Source organism: Sphaeramia orbicularis, chromosome 8, assembly GCF_902148855.1.
Source record: "Sphaeramia orbicularis chromosome 8, fSphaOr1.1, whole genome shotgun sequence".
NCBI classification, from domain to species: Eukaryota; Metazoa; Chordata; class Actinopteri; order Kurtiformes; family Apogonidae; genus Sphaeramia; species Sphaeramia orbicularis.
This window is the reverse complement of record NC_043964.1, coordinates 39,860,482-39,875,147: the sequence shown is the minus strand read 5'-3', so window position 1 is coordinate 39,875,147 and position 14,666 is coordinate 39,860,482. Positions and strand designations below refer to the sequence as shown.

General features: G+C 36.6%; 1 protein-coding gene across 1 annotated transcript; it reads right to left on the bottom strand.

Annotated features, from left to right (window-relative positions):
- Positions 1–9,309: 9,309 nt before the first annotated feature.
- desi1a (desumoylating isopeptidase 1a) lies at positions 9,310–14,479 on the bottom strand. The gene is made up of 6 exons (XM_030141344.1): positions 14,287–14,479; positions 13,881–13,902; positions 13,476–13,545; positions 13,147–13,256; positions 12,487–12,609; positions 9,310–11,954 (listed from the first exon to the last, which is right to left on the bottom strand). The coding sequence occupies exons 1-6, from the start codon at positions 14,375–14,377 to the stop codon at positions 11,864–11,866; spliced, it is 507 nt and encodes a 168-aa protein (XP_029997204.1). The 5' UTR covers positions 14,378–14,479; the 3' UTR covers positions 9,310–11,863.
- Between the last annotated feature and the right edge of the window lie 187 nt (positions 14,480–14,666).

Genomic DNA, 14,666 nt, shown 5'->3' with positions numbered 1-14,666 from the left:
GCCCTTAATTTAATTTCATATTTCACATTTTCCCGGTCTCGCTGTGTTTACTGCTATACTCCGTCATGTTGAGCAGGTTGGTTTTTGCCACTCAGTCTGATTTAGAGGGGCGTGACCTTGGGGGGAGTGACATATGTGCATACCCTCTATTAGCCAGTAGAACAGTCTTTGCAGTGCTTTCCCTCTATCCCAGATTTCAGATGCTGTGTTACTGTGCAGTGCAGACATTAATTATTCCTTGCCCAAACTGGCAGGATAACCTTCCAAATTGGTACATGGGTCCCTTAATTATGCATATCAGTGCTAAATGAAACATTAGGCTGCAGGGATGTAGTTCTACTGGAAAAGCCTTTAGGAGATCTCAGGACAAAGCAGCTTTTAAACACTTACTGTTAAAAGCATCCCTTTTTTCTCTGTCTCTCACCTTCAAATCACACCTCCACATACACACATCAACACACTCTTACACAACAGTGGAATATTACACAGTACATTTACCCAAGGACTTTACTGAAGTACAAATCTGAAGTACTTGTATTCACATTTTCCATTCTACAACATTCCAGAAGCAAATATCATATTTTTTGCTAATTTATATAATATTTGACAGTCATTGTTACTTTTCAGGTGAACACAATGGATGATGATACATGCAGTGATTGCTGACATCAACAACTCAGGGGAATAGATTTCCCTCTAACGTTCTGACATGTTTTCTTTAATAAATGTCAAAATCATCCAATATGTCACGAAAAATTGAACATTAGTGGAAAGAGTCCAAAAGCTGGAAAAAAAAAGGTGGGCTTTTTACTCCTTGGTCGGCCATCAGTGTCAACGCAATTACCCTTCTTCACCAAATCATCTGGGCCCGTATTCCTAAAGATTCTGAGAATCCTCTCACAGAGCTCCTAACTTAACCTAAAAAATTCTAGCGAGGAGTCTTAGCTTAGGAGTGATTCCAGAACACTCTCAGAGAACTCTGAGCAGGAATGGACAGGAATTCCTATCTTAGTGAGGAGGTGTGGTTGACCCCGTTGCTAGGTACGAGTCATCATTTCAAAAGTTGTGATTGGTTGATCCTATAAGCTAGAAAAAAAATATACTTTTGGTGATAATGGCCAAGGGATGGACCCTCAAATCGATAAACTTAATCATAGAATCTAATCTTATGAAGACTGTGTAATTGTAAATGTTTCACATAAAAGAAAATATCTCTTAAATGAAAAGTAAACTATACTTTAAAATTATTCTACAAAATGTGTGGAAAAAACTCAGGCCCACTTGCACAGTATTCACAAAGTGATAGTTGTGTTTATTTGCTCATATTAATTGGCATGCTGGTAATTTTTGCACTTTCAACTTTCAACATTTCAACTCAGTTTGGTATTAATGAGGGTAAAATGTCTCAGCTTTCATCAGTGTCTGTGACTGCTGACCAGCCACAGGAGGTTGTGACCCTGCAGATGGAGGGTTGTGACAGACCCAAGTCATCACTGCTGCATTGTTGTATTTTCCCTGTTGCCAAATACCTATTTGTTGTGATGACTGTCATTTGGGGCGGTATTGCATTGTGGCGTTGGGTTGGAGAAGTAAGTGCATCTCTAATGAGATCAACCACAAACAGGATTCCTGCACGATCCAATCTGTAGCGTTTAATTAATTCACTATCATCCAGTGTTTGGAGAATATCCCTCCTGCCTCTTCTGTCGGCCATTTTGTCCTCCGCTTAGGGAACTCCTAAGCCGCTTAAAAACCCTGACCATATTTTCGGGGGAAAAACGCCTAAAAAGACATACCCAAAGTAAATGAAGAATTACTTCACAATATTAAGGTTCATATGGATGTTCTTGGTGTCTATGGACATTTAGAGACCTCACAGAATCTATTCCCATTGTCTAAAATATTGAATCTATTACGATGCCTGAGTAAACTGTAACACACTAAAAGAGAAATTAGAATTTTTTTATCCTCACCTGTTTTTTTTCCGGCTGGATTGACGATGATATGCATACATTAATTGTTTGTGTCGGAGATTTTTAATAGCGTATATTTCACCCCACAAAGATTAAAAATCATGTTTGAACATCAAAGTTTGCACTAAAATACACTTTAGATGTACTTTTATTAACATTAGGGTCTAAACTTTGAGCAAAAGTTGAAAAAAACATTCATTGTCCTGATTTATTATATTTTTATAGTAGATGAATATTAATATAATTTTTTCGGCCCACGGGCGGGCTGATAGGGCTAAAGGGGTTAAAAGTCTGCTTCTCTGCTCTTAACAGATCTCACCTTAGGAGCTCTTTTAAGGGCTAGGATTCTTTAGGAAGAGCTTTTATCTTTACAGGGATCTACTCTTCATTTTTAGGGGAAATTCTAAGAAAACATCATGATTCTAAGAATTTTCTTAGAATTTGGCCATTAGGAGCAATTCTTTGCACTAAGAATCTTTAGGAATACAGGCCCTGATCTCCTTCATATTTGGTATTTTAAGTGAAACTTGGGAAGTTCTGGGATGAGTTCTTTAGTCGTCGATCTTGATGTTCACTTTCAGTGTAAAATTGGGGTTAATGCGTCAAACTGCTCCTTTAGCAACAACATCAACGTGATTACTCTTCACCAAATTAACCTTCTTGTTTGGTGTTTAGGTGCAACTTCAGAAGCTCTAGGAGCACAGCAGCTCTCATTGTCAACATGTGTAGCCAAGGGGTCATTAGAACATTTAACACTGGCCTTGTTTCTTCTTCTCTCCTATTAATCAGCAGGTTTATCTGGGGTCTCTGTTTATAGAACTGTATAGACTAGTTCAGAGAGCACAAACCTCTGCCAAAACAGCAAAATTCCCCACAGCATAACATCCCAAAATTCATTAAAAAGTGTATATTTCATTCTGGAAGACGATGATCCAATGATAATAACTGAAAGAAATCTGTGTACAAGATGTTAAAGTGATATTTAGAGAATCATCTACTGTGACTTTAACCCCTGAAGGTCAGACAGTACATCAATTTCAAATGTCAATATCAGAGACTGATATATTGGATTATATATGTATATGGAATCAAATCTAATGAGTTTTGACTGAGAATTTTTTGAACAATGGATTTTTTCCTCAGAGGTAACTAATCATGTCATATATAAAGAACATACAGTCCCTTTGATACTACATGCTGTTGTTAATAGATGTATGTCTGTGTAAGTGCTCATTTGCCCAGGACATTGTTCTTCTTGGTAGTACTTCTAGGTTCAACTGGACTAATTTTGCTCTTTGAAAATGTTTCATCTGACATCCAAGAGACCATTTCAGTTGTAAATGCTGGTGGAGGAAAGTGAACTTATAAAGGACTGATCTGTGTAGGCTGTTTTTCCCATATGATAATGGTAATGTTAAAATGCTAATGATAAATAAATAAATAAATAAATAAATAAATAAATAAAAAACAAAAGGCTAATAGATGTACTTTGACTAAAATAGTCAGAAACCCCCCCCACTCCTCTGGATATCTGTGACATAAATCATTTCAGTGGCTAATAAATATCACAAGATAAACCTGTATATTTTAGAGGGGGCTTTTATTGTGACACCCCTCTGCACACTTCTGCAATAATTATCATCCTGATCAGGATGATGGAAAATCTCAGCAAAGCTGATGTTTGTTTGTTTTTTTTGTTTTGGTCATGAAACAACAGTCAGTACAGTACAGGGTTCAGTGATGTAACACCAATGCGATAGCAAAACAGGAGAAAAAATTATATGAACTAGAAGCACTCAGAGAGCGCAGACCTCCGCCAAGGCAGATAGTGCCCCGGATTTGGATGAAAATTTCAGGATATGTTAATACTGGCACAAGGAACAAATGACTCAATTTTGGTGGTGATCGGGGGTGGGTGGGTGGGTGGGGGGGCTCTGTTCTGCCTTGGTGGAGGTCTGCGCTGAATTTTTTAGAAAAGCACTCATAGAGGGCAGACCTCCTCCAAGGCAGATCAGTGCCCCCACCCCCGATCACCACCAAAATTGAATCATTTGTTCCTTGTGCCAGTATCAACATTTCCTGAAATTTTCATCCAAATCCGTCCATAACTTTTTTGAGTTATCTCGCACACAGACAGACAGACAGACAGACAAACCAACACCGACAAAATCATAACCTCCTTGGCAGAGGTAAAAACCCCCAAAAAGAAACAAAAAACAAAAAAATCTGTCTTGGTGTTGGAACCAAAAAGGGAATAGGCTGAAGCTAAAAGCTTATTTAGCCTACCCTGTGATTGATAAGACAGATTTCAACTAACTTGTGAACAAAATTAGAGAAGAATAGGCCTGTTGTGTGTTTACAAAAAATGTTTTACATCCTTAAGTGTTTGTATTTTTTTAAGTGTAGTTATGCAATATATTGAAAGAAGCAAATAAAGGCCCAGACTACAGTCACAAACATTAGAGCAGTTTTTAGCAACAACTCAGCTGTTGTAGCATAACATGTTTGGCATGGTGGAGCATATTTCCATTTATGTCATCTCAGCAGTAGCAGAAACTTGAAGTCGTGCTTCAGCTAAAGCACAGCCTATAGAAAGCCCAGTCACCCTTATGTGTCACTGAAGGATTTGTCCCCACAGCAGGAGGGTCAGTGTTACTCAGGGTTCAGTCACACACAGAGGTACCGCTATGCTAACAACTTTGGCCCTGCCTGACAGTACCCTTGAAGTTAGCGGGAAGGTTGACGTTTGTCAAATGTCACATGGAAACTCATAATTCTGGTAGTAACGGAGCTGATTCAGCTAGTCACCCACTGAGTGCAAGGACGGAGTGTGTGCATTTATTATCCAACATAGAGGAGGTGCTGATCTACAGGCCATGGACCACGTCTGCTCCACGTCTGCTGATCCAGTCAAAGAAGAGCCGTCTGTAGAAAGCACTACTGATGCAATGAGGGTGCACTGATGATGCAATGATCCAATGTTAACCATTCTGCTATATCCGATGGAAAATTAACTCAGTGGTTTGTGTTGTAAACATGTACTTGATGTAAAACACAAGTTGTTTTTACACATTAATAGCAGTTGGTTTAAGTGGAACAGAAGAAAACAGATTTTGTGTCTTTTTTTTTTCTATTTTATTAAACCTTTATTTAACCAGATTGGTCCCTTTGAGATGTGGGATCTCTTTTTCAAGGGACACCTGGCCAAGACGATGGCAATACAGTCACAAAATTACAGTTTTACAATAATAAAAGCATTTGCAAACACAGAAAAAAACATATACAGTCAGTCCAAACATTTACAGACCAACAGCCTTGACTCCAGAGTTTTAACACCTTCTTTAATTTCAGACAGAGAAGCTTGTTCCAGACATCAGGAGCTGAAAACCTAAAAGATTTCAATAATATACACTGACAGCCCATCATCTAGAGCAGTTAGGACAAGGTTCAAGGTTTGAGTTGCATTTTAGTGACATTAAGGGCAAAAATTCAAGCTCTTGGTTATGGACTGAAAATATATCAGTTTAGGGTCAAATTTTCTCAGGAATCTGAAATCATTTATGCAAAATCTCTGGTTAAATTGGCTTCATCATTGACAGAGCAAATCAAAATCTGACAAACTGGTGGGCAGTTTCAAAAGTGAATATGAAAATTTGGTTGTAAAAAAAAAACTTGATCTCACTTTAGGAAAGTAAATGGGCCTGAATAATATAAACTAATTGTAGCCCATGTAGGTGGGCATAATTGATTAAATTTTGGAGACTAGATATTGAAAAGTGAGTGTATGCAAGTTTTTTTTTTTTTTTTTTTTTTTTTTTTTTTTTTTTTTACAGTGGTATGTATTTTTTTCACAAACTAAAAACTGATGGGGGTAGGGTTAGTAAAAGTAAGGATTTGACTTATCTAATATTAGAATATACTTAATTGTTGGGTAATGCTTTATTCACAACAGAAAAAAGAAAGAGAATGGTGTATAATACATACAGATTTATGATAATATCAACTCTACATAAAGAATTATGAGTCAAATTCTTACCTAGAAGCCAAAAAATCCAAACAAAATTGTCACAGGATGTCTTCTGAGGAACTGGCTGATATGACGTCATTGACTTTGAACTGAAATCACTGAAACTGATCCTCATTCAAAAGGCCAGACCATAAGCTCTTCTTCTAAGGTTAAAAGTAAACAAGTTCAATGAAAATTTGCAAGCAGCAACAGGATTAATAAGGGTTTTCAAATTATTTGTCACAGAAAAAGGGTAATTTTTGCCCACTTTTCAGCAAACATCATGCAAAAAGTCACACAAGGACAAGTGATACACATTTTTTGATGTTATATTCTGAAATGACACAATTTTTCCAATAAATTCAACACAAGACACTGCATGAAAGGTATACGTTTATTCCACAATATTTTTTCACAATAATGTCACAATAATGATACTCAAAGTTTCAACCTTATCTTAGGTGTTTCATGGATTTTATAGCATTTTACATTTCGTCACCTTCCTAAAATAATTGCCTAAGTAATTTTTACACAGGAAACCCAAAAAACTTAACCACACTCTTAACATAGGCAGTTATCTCATGGGATAGAATCATATGATCTGTTCAACTGAGAATGTAAGCAATTTTACCACAGGTTGCCGGCATAAGAAGATAATTTAGGCCAAAATTTAGTTTTTGTCAAAAATGACAAGGGCAATTATTTTCAGAAGGTGACGATTATTATAAGTTTAATGATTATTTTTAACTTAAAGGGGTTCTGTGTACTTTTAATATTCAAAACTCTCAACATCAGGGGGAAGTGATGTACCAGAACACACTTAGTTCTACTAAAACCACCAATGAATCAATGCAGCGTATCCACAAACTAGATCACTGACTGAATAAAGTACAGGGTGGGGAAGCAAAATTTACAATGAACATTTAGTTGTTTTTTCTCAGCAGGCACTACGTCAATTGTTTTGAAACCAAACATATATTGATGTCATAATCATACCTAACACTATTATCCATACCTTTTCAGAAACTTTTGCCCATATGAGTAATCAGGAAAGCAAACGTCAAAGAGTGTGTGATTTGCTGAATGCACTCGTCACACCAAAGGAGATTTCAAAAATAGTTGGAGTGTCCATAAAGACTGTTTATAATGGAAAGAAGAGAATGACTATGAGCAAAACTATTACAAGAAAGTCTGGAAGTGGAGGAAGCAACAAAAAACGTACCAAAGCTTTTATGAAAGCTGTCAAATCCAAAATCCTAAAGGATCCAACCAAATCCATGAGAAAAATGGCAATTGAACTTGAGGTAGACAACAAGACTGTTAGAAATGCAGTAAAATATGATTTGAAGATTTAAATTCTCATGACTTTCAATAAACTAATTGGTCATACACTGTCTTTCAATCCCTGCCTCAAAATATTGTAAATTTTGCTTCCCCATCCTGTATAAAGCTCATTATTTAAACATTTCTGTATTATGGTATTTCTATTCACAAAACAAAAATTCAAGACAATTTGCAAAAATAACATAAAATAATCTTATGTTCATGTGCTGCATCAGCTGATAGTTTACATTATAGCTGTTAAATAAAGCTCTGTTTTAAGACAAAACGGGCACAGTAAAACCACAAATCAGCTCTGTGTACAATCATTTGTGTTGTCAGTAGCTGAACAAAAGATCTGTTTGGAATCATCCAAAGTCAGAACTGTCACAGTTTAATCTGAACTATGGATCAACAAACAGTGAACTTTGCAAAGATATAACACGTTATAATAACTTTACACCTTTATGGTCAAACTCATCCATGTTGAAAAAATGCTGTGATTTCAGCATCAAACTTCATTCTTTTGCTTAACAGGACTTCTATTTTTATCACATTGTCACTTTATTTGAATCTTAAGGTTGTTTCTTACTGGTTCCAATTTAGAAAAAGTGACTTTTTCAACAAAATATATCATTAACTTAACATAAAACAAGTGTCTCCATCTACTGTCATTTGTCAAACTCCATGGATTTTACTGATGAATTAATGTTGCAGAACAGGGGTATCAAACTCATTTTAGTTCAGGGGCCACATTCAGCGAAATTTGATCTGCAGTGGGCCGAACCAGTAAAAGAATTACATAATAAAATATAAATATTGTCAACTCCAAACTTTTCTCTATATTTTACAGTGAAAAAAGTAAAATTAAACAATGAAAATGTTTACATCTACAAACTGTCCTTTCAAACAATGTGAATAACTTGAACAAACTGAAAGAATAAGTATAATTTTAACAATATTCTGCTTCAGTTTATCATTTCCACATTCATTATAATGTACAGATCACAGTGGATCTACAAACACACACAGCATTTAATATCAGGCAGGATATTGTTAAAACTGCACTTATTTTTCTTAAGACATTGCAGGTTCTTCACATTTGGTCAGATTATTCACATTTTTTGTGAAATTATACTTTTAGTGTAAATACATGAAAATATTTACATTTACAAGAGAAAAATGTGAGTTGTGAGTATTTATAGATTATTACGATAGAATTTGACTGGTCTGACCCACTGGAGACTGAATTGGTCTGCATGTGGAACCTGAACTAAAATAATTGTTAATTTCTTAATATCTATTTTTGCATTTCACAAATTCATCCCAAGGGCCGGACTGGACCCTTTGGTGGGCCAGATTTGGCCCCCGGGCCGCATGTTTGACACCTGTGTTGAGGAAGATAACTGTGTTTTCATGTTCATTATGGAGCCTCTGAATGTTCAAATGGGTCATATTTCAATCATGCATTTTGCACCAATTATTTGCATGGATTGATAGAATTGGTGGATCGACAGGTATCAAAGTAGATTATTTTAGTCAGCGGTGGATGTTTGGGTCTTTACGGGTTAAATCAAAACTGAATTTTTAATAGTGTCTTCATTTGCATTGAGATGCCAAAACATAAAGGAATTCTTTGAATATACTGAGAATCAAATAATCCAAGTCAGATTTATAGAATAAAATAATAAAGCACTCCTGTATGTGAAGGGATACAGCTCAAAGGGCTCCATGGTGAAATTTTGTTTTTTTTACTTTTCCAAACTGAATCTCCAATCTGTCTCTTGTGTTAAACCTTATGTCAGTGCGTTACTGCCTGAAGTCAGAGAAACACTGTCTCTCTGTGGTCACTCAAAGAACTGCATTAACGTTACACTTCAGATACTTTTTCTGTCTTAAGTCTCATAATGAATGTGTGCTAATCATGCATGTGGTTTTATGATCTGAAGAATCTGCAGTAAAAAATCATGCATGAAAACAGCCAAAATATTTGAATAAAACCAGACACTCTGAGGTTTGCAGTCAATGGCTTTATATGTAGGTAGAATTACAAAACAATTACACAAATACAAACAATATGCATAAACATATCTATCATAGTTAGATTACATAAATAGGGAATAATATCCATAAATATTGGTTTGCACATTAAAGGAAGCAGCCCGCAACAACACACACCAGAGCAACAGAGGGTGACTTGTGCAGTAATACATTTCAGTGGTCAGGTTAGCGTCAGTCAGCTGATTATCACAAGGCAAAATAACAGACCCCAGACACACCTGAGCTTTTGAGTCCTCCTGAAGGGGAATTTTACATTAAAACTCAATTTGATTCACTCTAAAAGTAGCTCAGCTGTTAAAACGTCACTGTCAGTATTTAAATAAAGTTTTATAATGCCTGCACATTCAATCTTCTTGTGCAGGCATACAAATACAAAGAGTACCTGGTGGTGTTACAGTAGGTATGAGTTGTATTTATTGCAGGAGAACATAGCGAGAGTTAATGCTGGTTTAATCACTCTTTGAGCTTCCTTGTTTTTCTGTGCTTCTTTAATCCTTTATTGAGTTTAAGCAGCGAAGGCTCATGAGGTTCAATGCGGAAATATATTTTAGTCAGATAAACACTTGATCTAGGCTATGTATTATCTTGAAATTACACAGCTACTGTACACGTTCTCTGATGGCAGAGTGCAGCGTTTAATGCACCGTGACACTGTAGAGATTATAGGCTGCGACAGATACTGGATCCAGATGTTTAATCTGGAACGCTTGGTAGTGTATGGCGATAGTTAATCTATTTTAAATTTGTACATTTTAGGTGTGTTTTTATATGTTTGCTCAGCCTTCGTAAACTAAAGCATTATCGCACCATCTGTGTTATATGATAACAATGGCAACCATCAACAGTACAGCATGACTGTAGCCAAGCGAAGGGAAATGAAGGCACAGAGGTGTTTTGGGTATTAAACACACTCTGGTGGCTCTTAAAGGACTTAAGCAGGTTGGTACAGTATTAAGTTGGTAGTAAACAAAGCAATGCTGAGACATTACCCTGTATATGGTCACCTTTATATAGAAAACAAAATATCTGAATATGCTGTGTTTAGAATAACTCAGATGGCAACTGGAATATAAGTTAGAAAATTGTTTAAGAAAATGTATCTATGATCAGCGTCTCCCTCTGGAGCTGATACCTCAGGCCAAGAGGCACCGCAAACAGTGTATATCACGTAATGGGGCTGTGCTGCAGTTTATTTTCATCAGATGATCGATTTAAAACCAAAACCCCCACTTAGAAAAAGACAAACTTATTCAAATGTCTTAGAAGTAGTCAAAAACTGCTGTAGGGCCTCCTGTTTCTTCTCATTTTTCTGCCTGGATCACAGTGAACCGACTGCAATCCTTACACAGAGATACACACTTAATACATTTCTCTTTTTAAAGTCACCTTCAGTTTTATAAACTCAGTTCAAGTTCGGCACCTGCTGTTTTGTCATATGAAAAACTACCTGATGGAATGATAATGTACAGTAAAGAACTAATCACAAAGGAGCTGATTTCAACTGAAACAAATGATAAGGTATTTCAGGTATAAAAGGATTGCTGATGTGCTACCTAAAAGAAAGTATAACATGAAAGTGTAAAAAAAAAAAAAAAATTTAAAATTGTGGTTGACAGTAACAGACCCTCCAAATGCAACCATCCTTCATTAACCTGCCTCTGTTTAAAATGTATATATTAAACACCTCTACATTAATTCCATTGTAGTCAGCAGCAGGTGATCCTCATAAGGACAGTTTGGGCAGCATGTGATTCACTCACTGTGGAAGAGGTTTGATATGTCGGCAATAGTGTCAAAAATCAACTAAACACTTCAATACTGAAGTGGGAGTGTTTTGTAGTTTAGTGTAATAATTAAAACACTAAATATCCTTGGTGCACTGAACTGCAAGAGGTATTTGCATGTTGTGGGTGGTTTAAGTACAGCTCTCAGGTAAATGTAGTGGAACAAAAGTGCTTAGTTTTGATGTAGGGTTATAAAGTTTTGCTCAATAGAAATACAAATTTAAAAAAAAAAATTAAGACGCCCTCATAACAGTGCAAATAAATGATTAATTCAGTATAATACATGCAAATATTTTACTTTTCACTATGTGAGCAGTTAAATCCTGGAATATCTGACCTGGCACAGATGAGATTTTAACTGAAGTGAACATTAGGTGTTATTACATAATTTAATTGATTTGGCAAAGCTGGTTTAATCCAAAAATCTGTTCATTCTTAGAACTCATCAAAATACTACAATCTGACCAAGACGATACTCAGCAACAACTAGACATTTAAAGAGGGAACAGAAGTTAATTTATGGGTGATAGAAGTGATTTAAGTGGTCAGTTATCCATTGTAGCCTCCACAACTGCAATGACATCAGTGCGGGAGTGCACTGACACAAACACAGACAAGAGAAGCAAAATGGATGATAGAAAACGTTAGATTAGTTTGAGGCTTCTTGCTGACTGACTACTATGGAAGTGACCTTGAGAACACTCCGCTGATCGCTCATGTTAGACGTTTCTTCCTCCGTTGATGACATTACCTCCTGGAGGGGCGATATGGATGGAGTCCAGAATAGGCCGTAGTATCTGGCCAAACGGCCTACAGGATCAGAAGACAGTATTTATTTTTTATATCAAGTCCATGGTGAATATTTTAGACTATTTTCATAAATATTTACCAACTGCATGTACAAACAAACTTTATTTTCTAGCTTCGTTTCCAGAGGGTTGAAGAAAATGAAGAAACTATATTAAAGTTGACATTTTCATCTGCATATCCTAATCCCAGAACATTGGTTAATGTTTATTTTACTTTGTATTTTTTCAGCAACTCCAGCTGCTTGTTTTCTCTATATTCGGCAAAGTCACTCTGAATTTGAAGCAGAACTTGTGTCTCTCCCCAATGACTGACCATGTGACGAGTAAAAAGAGAAAGTACAAGAAAACTGGAACAACTCTGAGGGTGAACTTTTTGACTCAGAAGCCAAAGTTAGACATTTTGTTTACATTATTTATTCGGTTGTAAGTTCAAAACACAAGCAGCGGAAGGATGATTTTTGATCTGACACCGAGAAGCCGCATTGATGTGATGTGTGATTTGTTGTGTGCACAAATCTGCCCATTACACTCACGTGGAGAGGACTTCAGAGGGAAGGTCAGTGATGTAGGAGGGGATTGACCGTCCTGTCAGGAACTGCGCCACTTCATTGGTGAAGGTGTTGCAGTTGTGCTCAAACAGACGATACCTGTCACCTCTAAAACAAAATAGAATAGAGAGTTAATGCACAAAAACAGCTATTACACTTATAGATCTGGGGTTTCCTATAAGTTTTCAGAAGGCTTCGATGTTGTTGGGTTCTACCAGTTTCCCTGAGCTTGTGAATGATCTGGTGTACAGGTGGTAGAATACAATTTTTACTGATTTCCCTATAATAGTTTGAGAAGGACACAATACCGAAAGCGTTTAAAACAAAACTCATTAAAGAAGTCTGCTGGGAACCAATGATTTGTTTGGCAAAATGACTTAGTTGTTATGTCTAAGAGTTACAATGGTAGGAAAACCCAGATATCACATTGTTTTAAAAGTGAAATAAAACAAACAAGCAGAAAGGAAAGAATAGATAAGAGGAGAAAAATATCTCCCGCAAACATTCCTCACCATGTTTGTCTTTATGTAACACAACACTGAACAATTTTCCCTGTAACAACAGATATTTTACTTTTTTTTCTTGCGGTTTAACATCCAAACCAAAACACCTAGGGCAGAAAAGAGGCAGAAATGAAAGTTTAACCTGTATGTGCTTTCTCCCAGCGATGACAGGTAATCCATGAAGATCTCCTCAGACACTTCAGTCTCACCCAGCTCCACCACTGTATCCGGAGGACCCAACATTGTCCCACCCTGACAAATACACAATACACAGACAATCACGTGGCTGCTTTACTGGTCTAAAAACATTTTTGTGTGTCTTGTGATCCTGTCTAACAGAAAGGGACCACAGTCTTATCTCCAAAAAACTGTCCCTGTGTGTGAAGCAGTCTGCAGTAGATGGCCTACATTTCTTTCACAAGCTGCTGAAACTTTTGAAACAGGAGTTTGGTTCCCTTGTTACAGTCTTACCGGCGAACAGCTGGAGATCCCCTCCCCTCCAAAGAAGAACTCATCGCCATATGCCACTATAGCTGTATGCCTGGAAGAAAAACACAAAATTAACACGGGGGTAAATTGAGGTCAGTACAGCTCAGTATTAGCCAGAAAATGTGGATGCACTCTTTAGTAATGTGTAATCCAGTTATTTTATTGATGCGTGTAAAATCCTACAATCAACTCTTAAATGATTCTGATTTCCCAGATGTCTAAAAATACATTCTGTAACAAAACTAAGTATAAAACCTTCACCTGTGGAGGGGCATCTTCACATGAATCTTACTGAGTAACTAAATGACACTACAATGAGGCAAAATGTCTGATTTGAGGATGTCAAAAGAGTAACATGGCAGTCAAATGAAGAGAAAAGAGACTTACCATATACCATCCAGCTGCTTTCCTGAAATAGAAGGAAACAAAGTAGCATGAGGAACAGATGACTAATTCTGTTGCCAACAACTATTTTCAAGACATTATGCAAGCAGCGCCCTGGAGCTGTAGCTAACAAGTGGTTGCATTTTTGTTGCAGTTTCATGTCAACCTCCAATACGAACCTCTGAGTCATTCTTTTGGATTAAGGGGCATAAATGAGTCGCGATGTATTGGCAACATCAATAAGATTACGTGTTATCAAAACTTAATCGCTACAACGAAGAAAAACACATTAAACAGGCACGATTTTACGACAAACTAAATAGTATGAATCACTCCTCGTTGTTTGTTATGATCTTTAATTATCCCCGAGGCCAGAAAACCTCGGATATTTCCATCTGTAGCTACTCACCTAACATGATAGGACTAAGGCTGCGAGCCATTCCTCTTGATAAATCATAAATATATAGTTGTACATTGTATCTCGTCGTATTTTTATCCATAATGTAAACTAACAACACGTCGCTCTTTTTTTATTCGTGTTAGCTAGCTATGTAAGGGACCTTTAACAACACCGCTGATTGGGATATTCGGTATGAATGATGTCATCACGCCCAAACGCATACGTAATGTACTTCCTATAAATTTCTTTTCAAAATATATCCTTAGATTCAAAATATCAATGCACTATCCGTTGGGACCTATGATAAATGCTTTTATTTTGAAGGAACATTATTTATTTTCCGGTTCTACCTTCGTTATGTCTGAATGACTTGACAGAAATACATTTTA